Raw genomic sequence first — 26,371 nt, forward strand, 5'->3', positions numbered from 1 at the left:
GGTGGTCATGGGTACAGATTTCCTATGACATACTAAGGAGTTTGATATTAATCCTGAGAGTAATAACCCATCATAGGTATTGAAGTACAGAAGCATCACAATGAGGTTGCATTTTAAAAATGAATCCCTGGAGACTGGGGAGAGTGGAGATAACTTTTAGAGTTTGAGAGACCATTTCAGCAAACCAGCCAATATACTAATAGGTATAGAACTATAGAGTGTGTTGTGAGAGGGGTGGTAGGAGGGGAGTTGAACAGACTTTGAGAAAAACTTTTAAGGACTATCAACCAAACTGATTTGTTGATTTATTTGATGTAGGGGTAACACGCTGGTTTCTGAATTGGATATTAGATTTTATTTTAGTGCATTCACAGAGCTGAGAAACACAGGAAAAGGAACGAGTTTCCATTGTGTTGATGAAAGTATGATGATGAATTTTGTTTTGAACTTATTGATTTTAAAAAACTTGGCAGATATATAGGTTGAAATGCCCTGTAGACAGTCTTCAACTCAAAAAGAACTTGTACATATGATGTCTATAATGAAGTTAAGAGAAAAAATCAGGGAAAAAATAATTAAAGGATAAGAACAGGAGGTAAGAGGTTAACAAGCAGGATAATAGTCGGGAGATTAAAAGAAGAGAGAATAAATATGCATATTTTAAAGTCAAACACTTGGTTTGATTTTTAATAGCTAAAGCAACAGTCCTCCTCTCATGGATTAAAAACAAACTGGGTCAGCAGATATCCTCATCTATTTTATCTTTAAAGGTAGTTTCACATATTTTGCTTGGGCCAGGGAATCATTCTACCAAAATTTAGTTCCAATTTTTGGGACATATCTTAGCGCATTTGAAATTTCATTGCTTGTATTAATATTTTTTTTTATGATTTGCCAATCATGAAATGATAGATACAGACTTTTATAACCATTCTTCAGGCAAAGATTTAAATTAATGATTATTATGGCAAATAATAAAGAAATTAAATGGTCTAATTCCCCTTCTTTGTCACTTAATATAGAATTCAAAATAGATTATTTTGATATCTTAACATATTTTTATGTTTAAAATTATTTAGGGATATCCCATTCCTATGGGAGCCACAGGAAATAGCACTTCCTCAGTACAGCATCACTTTAAAAAGTTGTTCTCACTTTAGAGGAAATTTTTAGACTCTTTAATGTCTGGACTCATTGGTAGGCTACCATAATCATCTCATCATTTGCATAGCGTGCAGTGACTTTACAGTGACTTTACTTCAGCAGGAATGTAGGCTTTCAAATGACATGGACAGGGGCAGATACATATTAGAAAACTTTTAGGAAAAGTGGACTGTTCCCTTGTTTTTCTATTGAATAACTCCAATCTTTAGCATGCATAGAAGCATGGTGTGAACAATAATGCAGAGGTCATTAAATATAATGCAGAATTTGGAAGTCTGATGTAAACACTAGTTTTTGCTGGGTACTTTGAAAAAATGATACCACCATGACTAGTGGACACTCCAGATTCTCCATTGCTCTTCAGAATATATCCAGGAAAGGATCGTATTTATGTCAATCATCCCAAATTGTTAAATAATGATTAATTATTGATTAAAATTAAACCCATCCTTACTTCATGTCAGTCTTCTTGTATATGTATATTCTCTGCAACTGTATACTACTAACATAGTAAATTTGAGAATTTTCACGTGCAAAAATATTATAATTACTTAAATTGGTTGCCACTCCTTGTCAACTGATACTGTTTTACAGTTCCTGGAAGAATACTAAGTACTTTGCATGTTTTTTACTTACTTTCCTCATAATTATTAACATTGGTTTTATCATAAATTTCTGTGAATTACTGTCTAAAGAGAGGAGCAGTTGTTCAGGAAACACAGTTTGTTCTGAATTTAAGCAACATCAGCTGAAACAGAAGATCAAATGCACCAATTACACTTATCTGAAAGACAGTATCCTAGCTTAAGTATAAACAGAGCTCCAAAGATATTTTGCAGGGCCTCTGAGGTTCAGAAATGCTACTGGACAGAGGAAAACCAATGTAAAACCAATGCCTACCTTTACTGAAAATTCATAAAGCAGTGAAAACCAACTAAAAACAAAAGTTTGATTTACTTAAATAGTTAACAAAAATTTATTGCAAGAGATAATTTTTCACTGAATTTACAGTTTCAAGGAACATGGTACAAAACATAGTGCCATCAGCTTCATCTAAACATTATATAGGTGCAAATACACAAAGATTAAAAAACCAAAGAGCATACTTTACAACATAAATTACAGTACTATAAATATATTTTATGTATATTATACATACTCTTAAGACATCATTTTAATATACAGCATATATTGTGTTATTTCCAAACTAGTCAGTGCTTTAATAATATATATATATCAGAAACTTAGGAATATATTTGCATCATTACACTTACAGTAAATTATTTCAAAATCAACAAGGCCATCTTTTGGCCAGTTAATTTCCACCATTTAATATAGAGCCATGTATCCACTTAGCTGACACTTAATGCATATCACAACAGTTTTCACATGGGTATTCCCTTTATGGTGATGACTAGAAAAGAGGTTGCAGAGGGATGACATTAGGGTGTGGGGAAAGCAGTGAAGGGAAGAGTGCATGGGGTAAATGTGGGAAAGCCAGATGACCAGGATGAAGAACTGAAGCTGGAATGATTGGCATCTGAGGAGGAGCGACAAGAGGTGGATGGTTCCCAGGACAGAGCCTCGGTCCTACTGGTCCTACTGAGAGCTGAGGTAAGGATGTTCTAGCAAGAGCTGGGACTTGGGAAAGAAACTGTTGGTGTGGTTGAAGCACTTTAAAGGTCCCGGCAGCTGCAGCTGCAGCTGCGGCTGCAGCAGCTGCAGCATGCTGCTGTAAAACAGTGTGGTGGATAGTGGTTACAGAGGTAGAACATAAGGGCTGCTGCAAAGGCAAAGGCTGCAGAGGTGTGCTAGGGGGTGGGATGGCAGCTGGAGGAAAGGTAAATTTGACTTTGTTGGCCAGCATGTTGGGCTGTATAATGTGCTGGTATGCCTCACATGGTAGATCTTTGAATTTGTCAGGATTTTCTAGTGGGATCAATATTGTTGGTTCTGGCAAAGCTAGTGGAGCCAGGATTTGCTCAGCTGTTACAAAGGTATGACCACTGACATGTGCTTCTTTGAATGGAAATGGTGGATGTGTGTTAAGGATTCCTGAATTATACCGCAGCCACTCTGTTGATGTCTCATTCATTTTTCCTTGTGGAAGGGCCTCAGCCAGTTCATAATGACGAAGGTACGATTTAGGTTGTGACTGTCTAAAGTTCTTTTCAATGTTGGGCAACTTAAATGGAGTTTGCTTTTCATTAATATTTATAGTCTCACATTTTTCTTTGTGTTCAGGCAAGGTATTATCAACTGCTCCTTTTCTTGGGACACTAGCTAAGCAGACAGATGTGGTGGGATCATTGGAAATCTCTGAAAATTCACCAGAATTGGTCTCCATTATCGAATGCTCAGTTTCACCATTGTTTTCAGAAGTAAGGGGATTGCTAGAGGGCAAAGTCAGTTTGTTTTCTACTTGGACTGTTTGTTCTGAGTTATTTTCAGTCTTTGTAATTTCTTGTGGTTTCATCTCCTCTTTTTTATCTTCACAGATTAAGTCATCCAGGTGACCTAAGGAAGAATTCTCTTTCATGGGAAAATCAGTATTCTCTTTGAGTTCCAAAGCTTGAAATCCAGTGTGGAATCTATTTCGTTTTCTCCTCCATTTCTTTTTAGGCTTAGAGGGAGAAAATGAAGTACTTGATGACCTCAGAACTTCTGGCAAATAATTCTGTCGATTTAAACTTTCATCTGAAGAATAAGAATATGAATTTTGTCTACGTTTTCGATGGACTCTTTCTGATTCATTGATGAGAGAATTATAACCTCTTTTAATAGCCTGATTTTGACTCATGAATTTCACATCATTTTGAAGAACTAAACATTTGTGATCCTGGCTGAAGCTTGACTTTTTGGCTTTCCGACTACAGAAAGTTCTGGAGTATGTTAAATTATGTTTCCCAGGATACATCATTGTTGGATATGATTGTCCATTTAAAACAATTGTGTTCTTTCTACAGTGGCTTTTGGAACTGATAACATCATTATTTTTGTATTTGTTGTTCCAGTTTTGACACATTTCTTCATTTTCTCTTAGGTATTTAAATGATTTGGGCCTTTTATCAAGTAATTGATGTGATTTTAATAACTGTTCAGCAGCCAAATACTGTTTACCTGAAATTATTTCTAGTAGACTTTCCCTCATTGTATCAGTGTAGCTATTCTCCATTTCCATTTTGAAATGAGATTCTGATTCTTTGGTTTTCTCTCCATGATGATGCCGACATAACTTTCTTCTTTTTTTCCTTCTTCTACTTTTATGAAACCAGCGTTCATGAGTATCTTTCAACCTTATTTTATTGTATTTTTCATCCAGACTGTCCTGTTTTGTTTGATTTTTTGCAAAATTATGTTTTTCTGTTTTCCTGATCCTACAGGAAATACGTTTGAACCTCAGACCCTTATTCTCATTCTTGTCAGAATCACAACTCTTAGTGAGAGTATCCTCAGCTGAAATAGGAGTGATTTGGATATATTCATTTCTGCTACTTCCAATTTTAGAATCAGTGAGTCCAGCAACACATGTGTCCTTGCACTCTGACATTGGTGTCTTGCAAATGTCCTCTCTATTCTTCTGGGAATAAAGGTCATTTAAGAACAGTTTATTTTTATCTTGATTGTTGCTTGATTTAGTGGACTTGAAGTCAAAACAGAGAGGATTGCAACTATAGGAAATTGATGGTTCGGTATTTGTGTAAATCAGCATTTCTGTTGGCCACTGAAGAACCGTGGATCCATGTTTGTTGAGCACAGGTACAAATGGCTTACATTGTCTTTTATATAAATCTGTTTTTTTCTGTAAGGTTATAGTGTCTTCCTCAGTACTTAAAGGGGCCAAAATCTCAGGACCATGATTTTTACTTTCAATTTCAAGTGTGGCAGCATCATTGTTTTTAGTTTCCTCTGGATTAATTTGCAAAGATAAGTAACCACTAGGCATATCAAGAACTGTGGATTTACTTCCTAACAACTCGGAATTGTTTGCATCCATAGGTATGCCATCATTAATACTATCTTCCTGCGGTATCTGATCTGCTAATGGCACCGAATTTTGACAATTATCTGCACCAGAAGATAAGGGGAGTTGAAGCTGACAAAGTGAAGGTAATAATAATGTATCTTTTATACTAGACTCTTCGTTCTTCTCTTGAGGTTGAGGAGTTTCTTCCTTGTCAGGGCACATTCCCTCTGGTGAATGAAAAGAGTTAGCTTTCTCCTCAGAACTTAAAGGCCCATCTGCTGGTGAAGATAGTTGAAGAGGACAAGCACCAGGGACAAATCTACTTTTTCTGCTAAATTGTTTTTCCACAGAGCCATCATCATTGAATTCAGAGAACGCTGCAGCTGAAGACTCCAGCTTCACAGATGCTTTCTTTGGAAACGCAAAAGAAAAGCCAATTTTGTGCCTGTGAATTCCCAGGGCTTGATCTCCAATCTGGCTATTTTTTGCTTTATAAGTATTTGTGCTTTCTGGATCTGCATCAACAGCAGCAGCATCTTTAGAATTCTCTTCACTATGAATCAATGTATATTTGAAATCTTCCTGGTTACTAACTGAACCCACAACAACTCTTTGTGAAATTTCATTAAAATTTTCTCTCACGGTTACAGTTGTTGACTTGAACATGGGGCCACTTCCAGGAGCACTACAAAAAAAGAAACAAAATTTTATGTTATATAGTACACCCTTGAGGAAAGATAGCCAAACACATCTTTGAAATATCATTACGATATTTTTTTTCAAAATTTTAAATCTTTGTAAGAGAAAATACAACTCTCTGTTTACTTTCATTTGGTTTAACTTTCCCTAGTGCTACAGTGTTATTGATTTATTGGTTATTGTTAGGGATAAATTGGAGATATTGTTTAGAAATTACTTTCATAAATGTTAACAGTTAATATTCATACAATATAGGGAATATAAAGAAGTTTAAAAATATCTTGGCTTCAGAAGGACTGGAAATTCAGTTCAACAAATCAGTTCAATCAACTTTCACTGAGACTATCACAGACCAGACAGTATGCTGTGATGCAAGGTAAATAAGAACTAATACGAGGTCGCAGAGAGCTTTGAGTCTTTTGAGATTATTATACTCAATATTTAAAAATTACAAAGAAGTTTTAAATTATATCATAGTTTATTGCAAATATAGGATAAAAGCTTTTTATTTGAGAATGGATATGGCTCAAGCAGTTGAGCTCCCACCTGCCACATGGGAGGTCCCAGGCTCAGTTCCTGGTGCCTCCTAGGGAAAAAAACACACACACACACAAAAACAAATAACAAGAAAAACCAATGAGAAAGCCAACTCAGGAAAGCTGGCGTGGCTTGGTGGTTGGGCACTGGTTTCCCACATGTGAGGTCCCAGGTTCATTCCCTGGCCCCAGTACCGCAAAAAAAAAAAAAAAAAAAAGCTATTTATTTAAAATGAAAATTCTATTTATTTGGCATTACAGTACAGCATAAATAGTGAGTTCTGATTAAAGGAACAGTATTATCTATCACATAAATATAAGAAATTTCTAAAAATCATCCTTGCCCTTACAAAACAATGTTGTACAAAATTTGCTCTTCTCAGTATTCAGCTTCTAAGAAATTGTACATGACACCAAATTCTGTTAGCTGAATATTTTCTTAATCTGAATGCTAAGACAAGGAGCTGCCTTATCTGATACTAAGAAATTGTATTGCTTTCTATGTTGCACGTCTTTAAAAGCATACAATTAATGGAAAGATCATATATATATGTATACATAAATCATATATGTACATACATAATCTAAAATATTCATGGTATTGAAGAAAATAATTCAGATAAAAGGTATCATTTGAAATATAAATTATTAACTCTAATTCCCTTAATGTGTTAGAATTTGCATTTTCAAATGCTACTTCTAGGGCATTAACAATTCTCTATAACTTGTATAATTTTTCACTTATCATCCAGTCAAATAAAACTATCTGGTTGCTATAACTTCTTATTTAAAGATCTTTTTCTATACTTGTATTCAATGTAGTTATGTTTGTTCTTCACAGTTCCATATAGGATAACAAGTACATTGAGATTTCATTTTTATTTCTCTAATTTTTGACATCTCAATGTTTTGAGGCACCACAATCCTCTTAAAGCTATTCAGTATAGAATAGATTTGCTACAAAATAGCTGTTTTAGACAATTATCAGAGAGGGTTCATTTACTGAGAGATATAAGGACTCTTTGAAAAATGGTCTTCTTTTTATAACACTGCCTTGTACTGAATTCTAAGGTCTGCATTGTAACACTGTTCACGTTTAATAGCTGCTTACTGTTAGAAGCAGGTCAAAGTTTAACAGTTGTGAATGTCTACCTGTCCAGTTATAGTTTATTCTCTCCTGCTTCTGAAGCACACAGAGTCTTTCTGACTATTTTTTATCTTAAAGATAATCTCAAATATAAATTCTCCAAATTCAAAAGACTAAGTCTCTCTTAAAAATCTATTTTAGAATTCTTCACATCTTCTTGAAATGAATTACAGCAGATAACAATATGCCAACTCATAATTTTATGAGGCAGAAAAACACAAAGTAAGTAACCCAATAATTTATTTCATTCTTAGAAATTATTTTGTCCAATAGTTTGAGCAATACGAATTAGAATTATGTTATAATTATTTCTATTATATTAGAATTAATATTTATATTTGTGTGTTTATTGCTATACTCTCTGTTTCTTATAATTGATTGTATTAAATCTTACCTGGCTTTACACTCTCTTTTAAAATTTGTAATTTCTTTCAATCTACTTTTCTATTTATTTTACAATTTTACAATAAAGATCTTTTTACCAGCTAAAAAAAAGTCATTGATTATACACTTTGGATAGATAGCTCATATGGTATAGGTGAATATATCTCAAACTGCTCAATAAATAAATAAATAATTGTGCAAGAATAACTAGAATTACCAGCTATGTACAGCAGGGGAAACAGATTGAGAGGGGAGGAATTTCCTCATTTGTTTGGTTTTTGTTTATTATTATTATTACTGAAGTAATGAAAATGCTTTAATAATGATTGAAGTGATGAATGCACAGCTAGGTAATTACACCAAATACCTTTGATGTACAATTTGGATAAACTGTATGTTTTACTAATATTGATTTGTTTAAAAAAAATAGGGTGTGTTGGGGGGAAAAATACCAAATGTAAGATATAGACTACAATTAGTAGTAATATTTTGATGATGTTTTTGCAGTTTGAAACAAATGAAGAACAACAATTCACAGTTTTGGTGGAGGAGTGATGTATGGGACCCCTGTAAGATGTTACGCATGTTTATTTTATAAGTTCACAACTTTTACTATACACTTATTGTTTATATATGTCATGTATGAATGATATATTTCAATAAAAATATATTTTTAAAAATCTATTTGAGTCATAAGTCATAAGTTCAGAAGCATAAAATAAAACAGTAATGAAACAAAATACATAATGGATTTTAAGTATAAAATTTATGAGCACATTACAAACACATATCAAAACATAACTTTATAAATACATAAATGCCAAACATTTTATCATGCTATTATAAAGTTAAAAAAATAAAGTATTAAATCAAAGCTTCATAAAATGCTGAAGTTAACTAATTATAAGAAATAATATTTAACTTTTAAATACTATTAAAGAAAATAAAGCCTGTTAATGCTGATATGAATAAATGACATGGCTGCTTTTGTGTAAATCATTCCAGACACTGAAAATGGGTTTCCTGGCTTGAGAGTAGTCAGGTTAATGTGAAACACTAACTCCAAACTGAGGACTGTGGAAATATAGAAGATATGCTTTCTAAATGAGGACACCATTGCTTAATGAAAAACTTTAAAGAAGTGTAAAGACTCTCTGGGTATGATTCAAGACATAAATGATACCAATTCCATTCCCATCCTTCAACTCTGGCTGCTTTTTAGATTTTCTCTTAAAAAAGAGGTGATGCCTTGCTCTCTCTTCCAATCAAATGTTTTAAATTGAACCAAGAAACTAAATAGCTTTCAACTAACATGGCTTAAATGGGAGCATAATGTGAAATCAATTTTTCACAAACTAAAATTATAATAATTTTCACTTATTGAAATGTGCATTAAACAGGTTTTTGCATAAAATTCAAATTCAAATTACTGTCTACATTCCACAGAGGGCCATAAAAACATATGTGTCTTATTCTAAGTACAGATATAAATAGCTTTGTACCCCTTATTTTTATCTTCCATTTTCTTTTCTCATTTTTAATAAAACCTAACATTTCATTGCACACTCACCATACAGTTTCCTTTCTTAACTCGGCCAGCTTGTGCAGGCGTTGGAGTGCCTTTTCTTGTTTTCTTTCATCTTTTCTGGATTTAGATGCTACATTTCGAGCAAATTCCCTTTGTTTCAGTTCTTTGAGCCTCTATTGAAAAATATGGAAATAATTAATAGTATTTGCATCTATGGTAATTTTAAGTTATTATTGTTGGAAATTTTTAAGACATGATCTTTAAGCTCATCCAAAGAAAACACAAAATTTGTGACAATCCACTTCTAATGAAAATGTTTTCTTGCACCTCTGCCTTATGAAAGTACAAAAGTATATTATTACACTATATTAAAAGATATTATCATGTCTTAGGCAATTGGAATTATAAACTTTCCTCTCATCTCACTGTTTGTTGCCAGCTAAGATTCACTGCCTGTGTAATTCAGATGAAGTGCTAGATTCTTCTAAACACCTAATTTTCAAACAAATTCAATTTACTTGATTATTTCAGCTATATTTGATAAGTTCCATCATGTTTTGATATGACATATTTTAGAAAGTTATGTGATCCTTTTCATATTTTCTGAAGTAGAGTAAAAGTCTTATGTTAACCCATAATGCAAATTACCTCTAGTGACATGATTTAAAACTAACAAATTCCCTCCATCAAATATCCAGGCACATTTCCCAATAATAATAAAATGTTGAAAGAAAATTAAGATTGTTTTTCTGGACATTCTTATTTCATTGGGCATTATTTTTCATATGTATTTAAAGAAGGTCATTTTTTAGGTTGAGTTCCGGATAAGGAGCATGTCAGTTTGAATAGAACTTAGGTGGTATGATTTAAGAAACACCAAAGAGGTTCTAAGCTCCAAATAGTTTCACGATGGTCTTTAATGGAGATAGCATATAACCATTAAATCATTAAAGCACTATTCTTTTTTTCTGGAAAGCTCATGTTGTTATGTGTTTGTGATGTGTCAAGGTTATAGAGGAGTGGGAAACGGGCTTGGCCCAGTGGTTAGGGCGTCCGTCTACCACATAGGAGGTCCGCCATTCAAACCCTGGGCCTCCTTGACCTTGTGTGGAGCTGGCCCATGTGCAGTGCTGATGCCTCAAGGAGTGCCCTGCCACGCAGGGGTGTCCCCCGCGTAGGGGAGCCCCACGCCTAAGGAGTGCACCTGCCACTAAGGAGAGCCGCCCAGCGCGAAAGAAAGTGCAGCCTGCCCAGGAATGGCACCACCCACACTTTCTGTGCTGCTGACAACAGAAGCGGACAAAGAAACAAGACGCAGCAAATAGACAGAGAACAGACAACGGGGGGGGGGGGGGGGGGTGGTAATTAAATAAATAAATAAATCTTTAAAAAAAAGGTTATAGAGGAGTACTCCAAGACTAAGACATACACAAATCACATTTTAATGAAGTGATGGAGATTGAATAAAGTCTTAATACCTGCCTTATTATTAACTGACATATGCCAGGGGGTTATATATACATTTATATAATATTAATACTAAGAACTATCTGAATTATGTGACTCACTTAGATTTTCCAAATTAAGATAAGTAATATTAGAATCCTGGTAATTCTGAATTGTATCTGCTAAACCTACAAGATACCATAGTTTAAGCTTAAAATAATCACTAATATTTTAATAGATGGGATTTATGGAAGGCATATGCATGTAAAGTATATCTATCATCTATCTATCTATATCCATATACATATATATGCCTGTGCTATTTCTCTAGAGTAATTATTTTTATATTATACAAAGATATTTTGAAAGCACTCATTTGCATAGATTTATTTATGGAGAAGGAGTTTATTCACAGACAAAAGATGAGTATCAGATCTGTAAAGACCGGTTATTAACAAAATTTTAATATATGCATAAATTATGTAATAATCTTTAAAAACAAATCTAAAATTAGAGTATAATAGGGCAAGAAAGTGAAAAATGGTATTTAGAAAAAAAATTACTAATATTTAAGGAGTCATATCTATTTCTTAGATTTGAAGTAATATTGTCAAGACTCATTCAACATTCAATTATTAAGAACAGGAAGCAGTCACTCTGCTAAGTGATTGGGATAGAGAAAAAATTTGAATATTCTTTCCTTTATCTGGTGTGTCTGTAAGTATATGTGTGGGCAAGAGAGTGCATGTGTTTGTGTATGTTTATGTGCATTCCTCAGAAATAGGTAGAGAACACATACATGAAGAGATAATAGTGCAATAATAGGTTAAAGTATTCTTATAGAGCCATATAAGGAGATCCAGCACTGCCAAAGACACACAAACAAGGAAGGCTACCTGGAGGAAGGGACATCTGCGCTGGGTCTTAATGGATAAAAAATAATTAACCTAAAGAAGGACTGAGTATTAGGAGTGAGCAGGTATTTCAGGTGATACAACAGTTTTGTATAAACGTAGAAATAGGAACACTGATATTCTCAAAAAAAAAAAATTATTTAGTAAAGGATGGCTGGAGCAGCATATACTGTGGGGAAATGATGAAGACTGAGGCATTATAGGTCCGACCAAATCATGGGAGAACCTTCTATCATATTAAGAAAGTGTGACTAGGGGAAACATTGAAGGATTTTAAACCATGTAATGCTATGATAAGGTTTTAACATTATCAGGATTAATTTGGCATCAGTGTGCATGAAATTTTGCCATGGAACAAGATTAAAGACAAAAAGATCCATAAGTAAGATATTAAAATAATCCAAATAAGAAATACTGAGAGCCTTTTCTAAGGCAACTGCAATGAGTAGCAAAGGTAGAATTGGTGATTTATTTGACTTGGCCACAGAGGAACTCAAAGGATACTCATTATCTCTTCTGAGATATACTGCCTGCCACTGTGAGAAAGAGTCAATCAAGAGAGGTGAACCAGTTTTGGGTGGTAGGAGGAAGATGCTAAAGGAGAATTTGAAAGGAAGGAGAAACTAAGTTCTCCAAAATAAACTTTGAAAAGAATTAGAGTTAAACCTTTGAAACAAATCCAAGCAAATTTGTTATAATACTAATGAGAGAGCTGGTTTTCAAAGACTTTTAGTTCTTATTTATAGTTTACTTTCAACGAGTAGAGGTTATTTGTTTCTTACTGATTCCTTTGGGAAGTTGCAGTCGACATATAAGATAGATAGATTTGACTCTTTGTAATAAATATTTAGGATAAAAGTTAATTTCTGTTATATATGTATATATATTAATATATAATGAACAAGATTCATGTAAATAATGGAGAGCAAAAAAGAGTTTAAATTTTATTAGTAAAAGTACAATGCTTTAAGGAAAAGCAATTTCTTTTCTAAAGCAAGTATTATGTGAAATTCTAAGACTTTCACTATCTACTGATCCAAATTAGCCATTCTGATTTGATTTAACCTGTTTTCTTTGACCTAATAGTTGAACATGAGGGACTCAGTCATTTATCAAATGCTTTTTATTGTGTTTTTGTGTTATCCGTGATATAATTGACTGATTGAAATGGTGGGAATTGGCCCCTAAATGTTGTTTTAATGAACGATGTATATTTAGATTGTAAATTTATTTCTAGTCTTACAGAGGCAGTGAAGAAGCACCAAGGTATTTCCAAGTATCTCTATTGATCTTGTTCTTCTATACACATGCACTTCTCTTATCTTAATGACAGACTTCTTACATTAAAGTAAAAGGGGTTGTCTAATATTTAGGTAATGATCAGCTTCAGAACTGATAAACCAGGTCAAATACTTTAGGGACTTTTATGGTTAGAATTTAACAGTGTTAATATCCTTTCTTTAATTTTTCTGCAGCAAAAAATAAAGTTTCACATCATATTTAATATCTAGTAATATAATTTTGAAAGATAAAATATAGAAACCATGTAGAATGAATAAAGATTAAATTCCACAGAAATAAATGTAAAGAACAATACAGATGTAGCTTGTGTAAATACCAGTATTATTCTTATATCTTCCTCAATGGTTTATTGAGAATAACTAGAAAGAAATTCTTGATGATGAATGTCAAAGCAGGAATGGTAGTCAGCAAGGATTAGAAAATTAGAAAAGTGTGGAAAAGTAAGTTGTTGAGAGATGTCATCTAGCCACTATATTACAAAAGAAATTATAGTGTACAATAGTGTATTATTCAAATATGATTTGTGTATGTACAAGGTGAGAATGGTAAAGCATAGAGAAGCACTAACCATTGGTTATAATACATTCTTAGGGGGCTTACTCTAATTTCTCATTGATTTACATGTACATTTTATAGAAAACCAAAATGTTACTAGGGCAACACAAATCAAACCACATGAATCTTCAAATACAGTCTCAGGAAACTATTTGACAACAGGAGACTACAGTTGAAGTTGGTCAGCTGGGAAAGTCTTAATGCTGATCTCAGGTTAGAGGAGGGAGTTGAGTGATCAGCAAAGGTTTAATAAGTGTGAGAAATTAGAGACAGAGAGAACTCATAGATTTAGACCAAGTACAAGAAAGCACATAAAAATCAACTGTGACTCAGTCTGTGCCTACACATTTAAGTCAACTACATTGCTTTACAATTCCAAACCAAACTTTGATAGACATTCTTATATCTACATGTTCGTATACTTGTCTGATTACATCTGTAAAATAGATTTCTATAAGCAGAATTGCTGACATAAAAGATATACTTATGCACTTTTGGAGGCCATTGATGTTTTCTGAACTGCTGTCCGAAAATTGTACCATCAAAGTGTATGAGGGTATATAACATATCCAATGTTGGGTAGCATTATTTTTAAATTGATAGTCAATAAATGAATTATCATTAATGTACTGCTTTTAATTGACTAGTTTACTATGGGAGTTGAAATATTTTACCTACAGTTTAAGTACCTATATATCTCCATTTAGAATTAATATTCTTCCTTAAAATTAAGCACTATTAGGCACATACACATACACATATATATTACCTTCTTTGGTCGTGAAGATAGACTTATGAAAAGACAAGGCTGGGGTTATTATTAATATTTAGAGATAATAAAACTGAAGCTAAGCAAATTTTAGAGACTTGGCCACAGTCATATAAGGAGCAAAACCAGGACTGACTGGAATCAGATTTCCTGGAATAAGCCCTGTGACTTATCTTCTGTATTTACTCTCCTATATGCTCTTCAAGGTAAATGACCCTTCAGGTCAGGCTGAATTTATTGAATTCATTGTTCAGCTAATATTACTGAATGCCTACCATGTGTCAGGTGCTATTCTAGGAGCAATTGATACAGCTTGACAACAGAGGACAAAATCTCTGCTTTGCTCATGAAATTTGTATCCTAGTTGAGAGGGACAGACAATAAACGATATGTTAGATATGTAGTACAGTAGATAATGAAAAGTTCTGTGAATGAACAAAGCTAAGGAGGAAGGATTACAGGGCATGTAGCGGGGGAAAGATAGTAATTTCAAATAGTGTCATTAAGGGAGGTATAGTAGTTCACTATCGCTATGTAACATTTTACCACAACTTTAGCAGCTTCAAACATCATACATTTGTGATTTCACAGGTTCCATGTTTCAGGCACCTTGTCCTCTGCTCAGAGGCTCATGAGGCTGTAATTTAAGTGTCAGCTACGTTGTAGACTCATTTGGAGGCTTGACTGGGAGAAGATCCTCTTCACGTTCCCTAGTTTTGCTGGGGGAATTAATTTCCTTGTGGTTGTGGAATGGAGGGACCTGGCTTTTTCCTGAATGTCAGCAGGGCACACTCTCAGAGAGGCCTTCTGCACTTCTTTGCCATATGCCTTCTCACAGCCCTCTTACAGCATGACAGCTTCTTCAAAGACAGAAAGGGAGAGTCTCTCAGTTTGCTAAGAGTGAGTCTTAATATAACACAACATAGATAAAGCAATCTAATCCATAAAGCAACTTCCCATTGTGTTTTTCATATTCTATTGACAGAAATAAGTCACAGGTTCTGTCCACCTTTAAAGGAAGAGGATATGATGTACATATAACATTGTGATTTACTGAGGTTCACCTTAGGATATGTTCTCCACATAAGGCCTCATTGAAGGGGTGATATTGAGCAAATATTTGTAGGAGGTGAGGAGTAAGCCACGAAGATATGCCAGGGGAAAAACACTACAGGCAGAGAAAATAGTCAGCCTAAAGTGATTTATAGCAGCTTTATTCATAATCTCCACAAACCAACATTAATTCAAATATTTACCAAATGATGAATCAGTGAAAAATTGTGAATGTCCTAATAGTGGAAAACCAGCAATGAAAAGAAACTAGTGAAACTTGCAATAAAACATGGATGGATCTCAATTGCATTATGGTATGATAAAGGAACCAGACTCAAATGGCTACATATCAAAATGATTCCATCTATATAAAATGACATAGGGAACAAAATTATAGGGGCAGAGGATAAACCAGAGGTTGCCAAGGACTGGGGGTGGTGGAAGGGATTGATTACAAAATGGCATGAGAGGACTTTCTGGTGTGACAGAATGTTCTGTGTCTTGACTGTAGTGGTGGTCACATCACTGTGAGTTTGTAAAAATTCATACAACCATACTACCTAAAACGGGAGAATTTCACTTCAAGTAAATTATACCTCCTTGTACTTGGCTTTTTAAAAGGCCTAAGGGAAGAGCATGTCTGGTATGCTTGAGGAAAAGCAAGGGCACCCATGTATTAGGAGCAAAGTAAATGAAGGAGAAAATTTAGGAGATAAGCTTTGAGAGGTTAATACAGGCCAGATGGACTAGGACCTTTGAGGTCTTTGTAAAATGTTTCACTTTTATTTTAACTGGAAGGGATGTGAGCAAATTCCCTTGTATTTAAAATAATCTTTGAAACTGCTTGTTTGAGAATAGTTTAAAGGGCGGCAAGGATGGAAACAAGAATACAATAAGACACAAAAATCCTGTGAGAGATTTTGGTGACTTGTATCAAAATGATGGTGGTGTAAGTGGGTAAAACAGTGTCATTTTGCAAAATTTAAAAATAGAAAAAAACCAACAACGGTGGATGAATTGTTTGAATATGGAGAGTGAGTAAAAGAGAAGAGCTCAGATTTCTATTTTGAGCAACTGGAATGATGGAACTGTCATTACCTTCAAGAGAAAAGAAGGCAGGTGGAGCAGTCTGGGGATGCAGATCAGGAGTTGGACATGTGCTTCTTAATTAGACCTCAAGAAAGATGTCACACAGGCAGGTGGGTTTGTGGGCATAGGGTATGGGGAGAAATCTGGTCTAGAAACAGACATGTGAGAATTGTTGGTAATAAGTGATATTTAAGGTCCTAAGATATTATAAAATAGATGAAACCTTAACACTTTTGGTAATGGATGGTGGTGCTTATAACACAACTCTGTGAATGCAATTAATAGCACAGAACTATATATATCTGAATGTGGTTAAAAGGGGAAATGTTAGGGTGTGTAGATGGAACTAGAATAAAAAATTTTTAAAAATCCATGGAATTGCGCAATGACAAACAGTGAGCCCTTTACAATTGCTTTCATCAATCATAGCAAATGTGTCATACCAATGCAAGGTGTTAATAATATGATGGTATATGAGAACCCTCATATTTTATATATGATTATCCTGTAAACCCACAACTTCTCTAATAAAAACTATAAGAACCTGTCTATTAAGATAAAATTACAGAATTTTGATTAAAAAATTGTCTCACATGGTCTGATGTTACAATATTCATCAGCATAAAATTGGTGCCTGATAATGGTAAGAACTGATATAAAAGTTAAGGATTATTTCACTAATCCGGTGAAGTAACCACCAATGCTTAAAATGCAACTCTATAAAAGGTATAATCAACAGGTACTGAAGTTAGTGTCAAAATATTCCACTATTTCTAATAGATGTCATTCACTCTGAAATGCTAATACATTTCTCAAACCCGAAGTACGTTATTTCATCTTCAACCAAAAACTCGTCTTCTCTCTGCTCTCTGCTCCCCAAAGACAAAATTGATTTTTCTGCCAGAATGCCTACTCCTGATTGCTCTTAGAGAAGCAAAATTTGTGGAAGGGAATTTACATTTTGTTCTTCTTTTACACATCCATTGACAACTGACAGACCACAAGTGTCTCCTCGTATTATATTTTTACGTGGTTCAGGGTTTCTCCTATTATTTACTAGGAATATCCTTAGTAACAGAGAACCAGCAATGTCCAGCCTCTGGGAGGACTGGAGTAAAGCTTGCATTGCTAGCTACAGCTTTATTTATTTAAAGTTAGTGTTTTCTCTTTAAAGAATTCAAAGATTATTCAATTCATTCTATAATTTGTCTGTGCTTAACAAGAAAAGTCTTAAACTTGTCTCCCTCACCACATGTACCAGATATCTTCCAATTAGCCCCTTCCCTAAAGATCTGCTCTCCATCTTTTTCCAGGCACTCTCTCACCTGACCATTAAACACCATGGCCCACACTCACAGGGCTTCAGCACCCCATGGCTTCTGTGGGAGTTAGCCATGTGGAGTTCCAGTAGCAGATGAAAGGGAGGGAGCAGAATGAGGTCAGGATATTTATCTCCTCAAGCCTTTCTGTGATGTTACCTTGGATTGGCTGTGTCCCTTCACCCAACATCACCCTCTCACAAGGTGGACAACTTTTGTGACTTTTTTCTTCACTGTTGCCTGATAACTCCTTCTGCCCTTGAATCTTTAGGATCAGGGAACTCTTACCATCCCTGATCCTAGTTCCTTGTTGCCTCACCATCATTGTGGCTCCCCTACACCTATACCTTGTAAAGAAAGAGTATCTTTATAAACTTTCCCTAAATTACCCTATTTTTCACTGTAGCATTTTTTTTTTGGTTGGAACTGTGACTGATATATCATCAAAAACATTAATGTTACAAGGTGGGGAAATGTTTAGAGTTTATGGTAACACATTATAGTGAGTATAATCAACACTGCTGATTTATAAATGTGATTTTGGTTGAAAGTGGTAGTTTAGCCAGGTTACTATCTGTTGAAATAATGCTAGAGGGTAATCTAGACACTTTGGATGGATTGTACAAGGTAGGGGATCCTATAACACAGTGCACCCTATGGTGAATGATGGGCTGTGGTTAACAGTACAAATATGAGAATGTTCTCTCATAAGCTATAACAAATTATATTAATACATAGTGTTAATAATAGGATGGTTTGTTGGGAAAATACACCAAATATAAGCTATGGACTATAGATAGCAGTAATATTATGATGATGTTCTTTCATCATTTGTAACAAATGTGTTGCAATAACGTACACTCTTGCTGGTGGGATGATGTATGGGAATCCTGTGTGGTATACATGTTTGCTTTGTTAACTCACAACTTCTCAAAATTTATAAAAAGGGGAAATAGAAATGAAGGTACATTCCTGGTAAAGTTGAAGGAAAAAAGTAGACCAAGAAAGTTGCTATACCAGCTGAACATAGGAATAGAAACTTACTTAAGGAAAAAAAAAAAAAACTGGAAGGGAATATAAAAACACCATATGGCTTACATTAAAATAATAAAAATCATGTGATTTCCCTTTTTCTACTTTTTTCTTGTATTTGCCAATTGTTCATAAAATACTGTGATAGTATTTGATTTTACAAATACTATCACAATAAAAGTTTAAATAATTAATATTCCAGGATGATGTTTAACTTATAGGATCCCTATGATCCCCAACACGATGCCACACACTTCTAAGGATAACTTTAATGGATCTGCAAATCACAGTTGCTCTAATAACTACGGGATCTCTGTGAAAGAGGAGCACCTCTAATATATCGTTCTTGAAGAAGTTAATTTACCACTTAAAATATGCCTCTGTCTGAAATTTGGCTCTTTCTCCGGTACCCACCTTGATAGTATATGCCAGAGGGCGAGCACTTGGACATCTCCTCTTTCTTCTACATTGCCCTTGCTTCTCAATTAGACTCTATTTTTATATTTGTATGAGTAGGAAGGATAATCACAAACTATTCAAATTGACACTGGGTTTTAAAGGTATTCAGCTAATTTTAACAAATATTTAGTGCGCTTTCCATACTTGCCAAGCATAGTATTAGGTGCAAGAGATGCAAAGAACAATACTTGAAATTGCTTTTAGTGTTACAATGGCAGTAATCCGAATCTAAAAGCAAATCAGCCTCAAAGTCCAGCTCAGCATTATCTATAAAGAATCCCAATATACACAGTGTTGAATGCTGTGATTTAAAAAAATTCTCAAAGTTTCTATGTCTTGCACAATAGGACATCTATTAATTTAATTTCACATGTTGGTCATTTTTTTCCTTAGTTAAGGTTATTTAGAAATAACCAAACCTGAATGTTATTTTCATTTATTCATGCCATAAAATAAAAAAGCTGAGGAAAATATCTTAACACAAGGTTTGAGAACATACAAAAAAACCTACTTCAAATGGACAAGTTTTGTGAGTGTGCGTATATGTGCATTTATTTTCCCTATTTTCCATTTGCTTATTGTAATACTTCACTAGTGATGGTTCAAGGTGACCTTATTCTTGTGAGGTATCAGTCTGTCTTAGCTAACTCCAGAAAGTCCTATATGAGACACAAGTGGATTGCAGATTTGTTTATCACTGCATTTAGCTGCATGGTTGTGCTAATATTTCTTAGCTGCAAGTTTGTAAAAGCAGTAGGGCAGAAAAGTTATCTGAACCACAGCACAGGCAAGTGTGGGAAATCTGAAGGAAAACCAGATAGAAGACCCAAGGATGGGACTCTAATTGTGATGTCTGTGGTGGGCATTTCAATTTTGGGGAGAGATGGGGTCAGAAACACATTAAACTGAAATAATAAAAGCCTCCCTTCTAAGTAAGATGGGCTAGGTGACACAGTGCTTTCAAATTCTGTATTTTAAGATGGATAGTTATTAAATAAACTATATTTTTAGAACAATAATAAATTTACCCTGGCGGCGGACTTGGCCCAGTGGTTAGGGAGTCCGTCTATCACATGGGAGGTCCACGGTTCAAACCCCAGGCCTCCTTGACCCATGTGGAGCTGGCCCATGCGCAGTGCTGATGCGTTCAAGGAGTGCCAGGCCACGCAGGGGTATCCCCCATGTGGGGGAGCCCGACTCGCAAGGAGTGTGCCCCGTAAGGAGAGCCGCCCAGCGCGAAAGAAAGTGCAGCCTGCCCAGGAATGGTGCTGCACACAGGGAGAGCTGATACTGCAAGATGATACAACAAAAAGAAACATAGATTCCCGTGCCACTGACAACAGAAACAGACAAAGAAGATGCAGCAAATAGACACAGAGAACAGACAACTGGGGTGGGGTGGGGGAGGGGGAAGGAGGGAGGAAGGGGAGAGAAGTAAATAAATAAATCTTTTAAAAAATAAAGTAAATTTACCTTGTGAAGTGTTTTCTCTATTATAATAAATTCATTAATCTCTTAAAATGTTTCAATTTCTGTTCCTAGTATCATATGGCTTAGTAACATAATATATAATTCACTGTTAGTCTTTCCACTGGTTTAACATTTCCTTTGAATCCCAAAGAATGATTTCTGTCAGGAACTATTTTCAAATGCTTTCACAAAAACCAAGTATACTTTTGATCTTGTGTAGAAGAAATACCCTCAAAGAATTACAACTCAATCACCATCTCTATTTCCTGAATCAATTTAACTCTCTTGGAAGACACTATGCAGCAGGTTTTATTAGAATGTTAGCAAATATATTTCTTTAGAGAAGGTTAAGATATTCTAGTGGATGGTATCACACTTCAATGTGTAATTTCCTTCTAGTCATTATTTAATCAATGGCATTATGCTGAGTGAACCTTTGGAAGACTCTTTAAAATTTCTTTTCCCGTTACTATCGTGAATGTGTATCATTTGGATTTTTCTCATGGCAGCTTTAAAAGCATCTAATCACTTAATGGCACATCAAATCTGAACAATATCTTTCCCCAAGGCCTCTCATTCTTTAGATTCCATTAACTCAAGCTTCTTTTTGTGGACAAAATGCTCATTCTAGTTCTAATATAAAAGTCTTTGCAATTTGTGTGTGTTATGTCTAAAGCTGATTTTCAGACCATTCAGTGCATTTTCTTAAGTGCTAGATCAGAAGTGTCTTGTGCATTGTAAGTGTTTGCGGATGCTCATCAAACAGAATTGGCACAGAATAGCAGTGATTAACTTCCTCATACAGTAAGAGGTTTTGAAAATTAGCTAATAGAAAGCTAGATAATATCTTTGGTAATACAGACAAAGCAATACAAATTGGAGGGTAAGAGATATAGACATACATTTAAAACAGTGCAAGAGCAATCTGATGTGCTAGAAATTGAAAAATGGTTAAGAGTTATGGCTCAACTTTATAAAGAAAACCTATGCAGCTATTACCAATAATGCAAAGAGTCTTAAGATATTTGGAACATTATTGGATTATAATGCTATTTTAAAAATAACGTGTCAGTGTTTGTAAAATATAATAAAAATATATACACCTATTTAAAAAAGAATAAAAATGCCAGAAAAGAAAATGTTAACAAAGTTTCTTTTTGGAAGGTAAAATCTGAAGACCTTTATTTTTGTTTTTCACTATCTAGTATATTTCCAATTTTTTCTTAAAAGCATGTTTTAACTTCAATAATAGAGATTTACATTTAAATTTGAAATACTGAAATGAGACATATTTTAAAACTTAAACAAAATCATGTCTTTATACAGACATACCTAGTATATTGTGCTTAGCCTTATTGTGCTTTGCAAATACTGTATTTTTAAAAATCGAAGGTCTTTGTCAAGTCTGCATCGAGCAAGACTATGGGCACAATTATTCTAACAGCACATGCTCACTTCATGTCTCTGTGGCATCTTGTGGTAATTCTCACAATATTTCAAACCTTTTCAATATTATTTTATCTGTTATGGTGGTCAGTGATCTTTGATGTTTCTATTGTAATTGTTTGGGTGCACCACAAACCGCACACATGTAAGATGTAAAAACCTAATTGTTAAATGTATGTGTGTGTTCTGAGTACTTCACTGAAGAGCTGTCCTCTTGCCTCAGGTCTCCCTCTTCCCTGAAACCCAACAATATTGAAACCAGACCAATTAATAACCCAACGATGGTCTCAGAGTGTTCGAGTGAAAGGAAGAATAGTATATATCTCACTTTAAATCAAATGCTAGAAATGACTAAACTTATTGAGGATGGCATGCTGAAAGCTGAGATAGGCCAAAAGCTAGACCTATGCACCAAACAGTTAGGAAAGTTGTGAACACAAAGTAAATATTCTTGAAGGAAATTAAAAGTGCTATGCGTAAGGCAAATATTTTCTCATGTGCAAACCTTGCTTTCCCCTTTTTGTCCCCCTTCCCTTGTTTCCTGGAAACAGTACAGAAAGTGTCCTAAAGGCACTTGCCAAGCCTGAATGAATGATGGTGTAGGCACTTAATGAGAAGTCAGCTGGTATGCAGGGCAGATAACACTGGTCCAACTCTTGCCTGTGATTATGAGAGACAGAGTTGTTTTGAACAAAGTCCCTGAGTACACACACCAAAGGGTCCCATACACATTCCAGAGTATGATAAATAAGTCTAATGGTATTGTACAGTTTGGCTCTCTGCTTTCTTGTTTGTTTTCTGTAAAATCCATGCAACCTCCTGCACGCTGCTTAGTAGTCCAGCTACCACATTGGACCATGTATGTTGTATGTAAACTTCCCTGAATAAATGTTCATATGAATTGTCCACTTTGTGGTATTGTTTGCTCCTGAGCAAGAGCAGTAACATCCTGAGACCTGAGGCTATGTTTCTACAGCAGCACACAACTCCAGTGAACACTCGAATGATGAGAAAAAAACAAAACAACCTTATTGATAATATGTGGAAAGTTTGAGTGGTCTGGATTGAAGCTCAAACCAGCTACAATAGTCCCTTAAATCAAAACCTAATGCAGAGTAAGGCCCTAACTCTTTTCAATTCTGTGAAGAATAAAAGAGGTGAAAAATCTGCAGAAGATAAATCTGAAACTAACAGAGGTTGGCTCTTGAGGTTTCAACAAATAAGCTGTCTCCATAACATAAAATGCAAGGTGACACGGAAATTGCTAATGTAGAAGATGCAGCAAGTTATCCAAAAGATCTAGCTCAGAAAATTGATGAAGGTGGCTACACTAAACAACAGATTCAATGTAGGCAGGCTGACTCTCTTGTTAGGGTTAATGGAGTTGGTGGCTTTCAGTTGAAGCCAATATTTACCATTCTGAAAATCCTACAGACTTCAAGAATTATGCTAAATCTACTCTGCCTGTACTCTGTAAATGGAAAAACAAAGCCTGGTGACAGCACATTTGTTTTCAACATGGTTTACTGAATATTTTAACCCCATTGTTAAAAAACTACTGCTCAGTAAAAAAGATTCCTTTCAAAATATTACTGCTCATTAACAATGTACCTGGTAAAACAAGAGCTCTAGTGAAGATAGACAATGACATAAAAGTTGTTTTCATGTCTGCTGACACAACATCCGTTCTGCAGCCTATGGATCAAGTTGTCGTTTCAATTTTGAAGTCTTATTAATTAAGACACAAATTTTGTAAGGCTATAGCTGTGATACACAGTCATTCCTCTGGTGGTTCTGGGCAAAGTCAATGAAAAACCATGTGGAAAGCATTCAACATTCTAGACACAATTAAGAACATTCATGATTCATGGGAGTAGGTCAAAATATCAATGTTAACCGGAGTTTAGAAGAAATTTATTCCAACCATCATGGATGACTTCTAGAGGTTCAAAACTTCAGTGGAGGAGGTAACTGCATACGTGGTGGAAATAGCAAGAGAACTAGAATTAGAAGAGGAGCCTGAAGTGTGGCGAAATTGCTGCAATCTCATAACCTTGAATGGATGCAGAGTTGCTTCTTATGGATGAGCAAAGAAAGTGGTTTCTTCAGATGGAATCTATTCTTGGTGAAGATGCTGTGAACATTGTTGAAATGACAACAAATGACTTAGAATACTGCATAAACATACTTGATGAAGCAGTGGCAGTGTTTGAATGGATTGACTCCAATTTTGAAAGAAGTTCTCCTGTGGGTAAAATGCTGTCAAATAGCATCACATGCTACAGAGAAATCTTTTATGAAAGGAAGAGTCAATTGATATGGTGCACTTCACTGTTGTCTTATTTTAAGGCATTGCCACAGCTGCCTTCAGTGATGGCCCATCAATCAGAAATCATCAACATTGAGGCAAGACCCTCCACCAGCAAAAAGAATATAATTCACTAAAGACTCAGATTTTGGTTAGTGCTTTGTAGTAATAAAGTATTATTCAATTAAGGCATGAAAATTGTGTTTTTAGACACAATTCTATTGTATACTTAATAGACCACAGTATAGTATAAACATAAGCTTTTATATACACTGGGAAACAAAAAAAAACAATTATGTATTGCTTTATTGAAAAATTCTCTTTATTCCAAAAGTTTCAACTGAACCTGTAATATCTACAAAGTATGCCTCTATGTGATGTGGTCTAAGAAATAACTAGATTTTTCAAAATTCCCCAAGGTTTTTGAATGTTCACAGTGTCCCCAGCATAAAGGGTAAAATCAATTTGGTGAAATATTTTATGCATGTGATTTTAAGAACACGAAATCTGTGTGGCTTGGTTACTATTTTGATCAACTCTTTGGTTTAAGTATAGCGAGAAAATATCATGTAGCCCCAGAAATAGTGATAGCCTATGGGAAGTACAGTATTATACATATACACACATACATACACATAAATCTTTCACATTTTTTTCTCTCTCTCAACAAATATCTTTGTGCATTTATTTACAAGTTAGTTTATAATAGGAAATTGTGAGTAAAGGGTTAGCAAATATTTTATTCTTCTCTAAGGAGGAATTTAACCTAGTGTAACTTTATGGTTCTGTTATTTAGACATGAGATAAAGCTGGAATATCAATTGTGTTATTAGGAAACTTGTGATTGAAAAATGACCCTGATTATTAAATTGCCTTTGGACTGAGAAGAATGTGAAAGATTTATTAAAACCTGGAAAGCCATAACTATGTACTTCTCTTTTTTTGAGTGCAATGTAAATGTAACTTATAATTAGGTTCTTTCCTTGATAGGACCGTGGATATCTCCAGGAAGTCTTTACAAGAAATATTCATTTCTATTTGTGATATGGGGCTTCTAAGCCAGAGTGTCTCCCACATAACCTGATGTGATTGCATCTTTTAGCACCTAAGAAAAGAGCCCCATAATTGTTCTTCGCACTAAAAGAACTCCTACAGGGGAGGAAATATTGGGTACTAGATGCTGGACTGCTGTACATCCTGGCTTGTATATTTCTAAGTCAGTCTTATGTTGAGTAATCACTCAAAAGTGCATGTGTGGCAATATGGGCTAGAACGTGGGGAGTAAGCATTCGCTAGGCACTGATGCCAGACCAGCACATGGAGGATGTTCAGAATTTTCCTACACTCTAGCAGTGCAAAGACACTCTTAATGCAGGCAGCTGCAGAGCATCCCAGGGAGCCAGAAGTGCAAAACTGAAAGGTGGACCTGAGCATCTGGGATCAAACCAGCTTGGAGAGTCTGAAGGAAAAGAATCCTCAAACCCAGGCATGAGCACTGGCCTCAATAAAAAGATGTTCAGGTGCTATACAGCAATATGATATTAGAGAACTCGAGGAACAGAACCATATTTGGAGTGAAGATGAGCATCTTGCCAATATTTAAAAATTATTATTGAGTGAAATCAGAAAAAAATGGTGGAAATCCCAGAGCCCATCCCTCCACAGAAACACCAAAAAGTAAGCAAAAACTATCAGAATCAACTTTGTTAGAACTCGGGAAAATAGTAAAAACTTTACAGTATGTAGGTCAATATTAAATCAAGCAAAAGGTGATTTAAATACAG

At 34.8% G+C, this 26,371-nt stretch overlaps 1 protein-coding gene across 1 annotated transcript in view; it reads right to left on the bottom strand.

The window, feature by feature from the left end:
* Positions 1–2,111: 2,111 nt before the first annotated feature.
* The window catches only part of ZNF804A (zinc finger protein 804A), a 319,510-nt gene continuing 295,250 nt past the window's right edge, over positions 2,112–26,371 (bottom strand). Inside the window, exons 3-4 of the mRNA XM_058300525.1 lie at positions 9,468–9,598; positions 2,112–5,816 (exon numbers count right to left, since the gene is read on the bottom strand). Of these exons, the coding sequence (XP_058156508.1) occupies positions 2,579–5,816; positions 9,468–9,598 (3,369 nt within the window). The 3' untranslated portion in view covers positions 2,112–2,578. The remainder of the gene's footprint in view (positions 5,817–9,467; positions 9,599–26,371) is intronic.

This window comes from Dasypus novemcinctus, chromosome 7, assembly GCF_030445035.2.
Source record: "Dasypus novemcinctus isolate mDasNov1 chromosome 7, mDasNov1.1.hap2, whole genome shotgun sequence".
Lineage (NCBI taxonomy): Eukaryota > Metazoa > Chordata > Mammalia > Cingulata > Dasypodidae > Dasypus > Dasypus novemcinctus.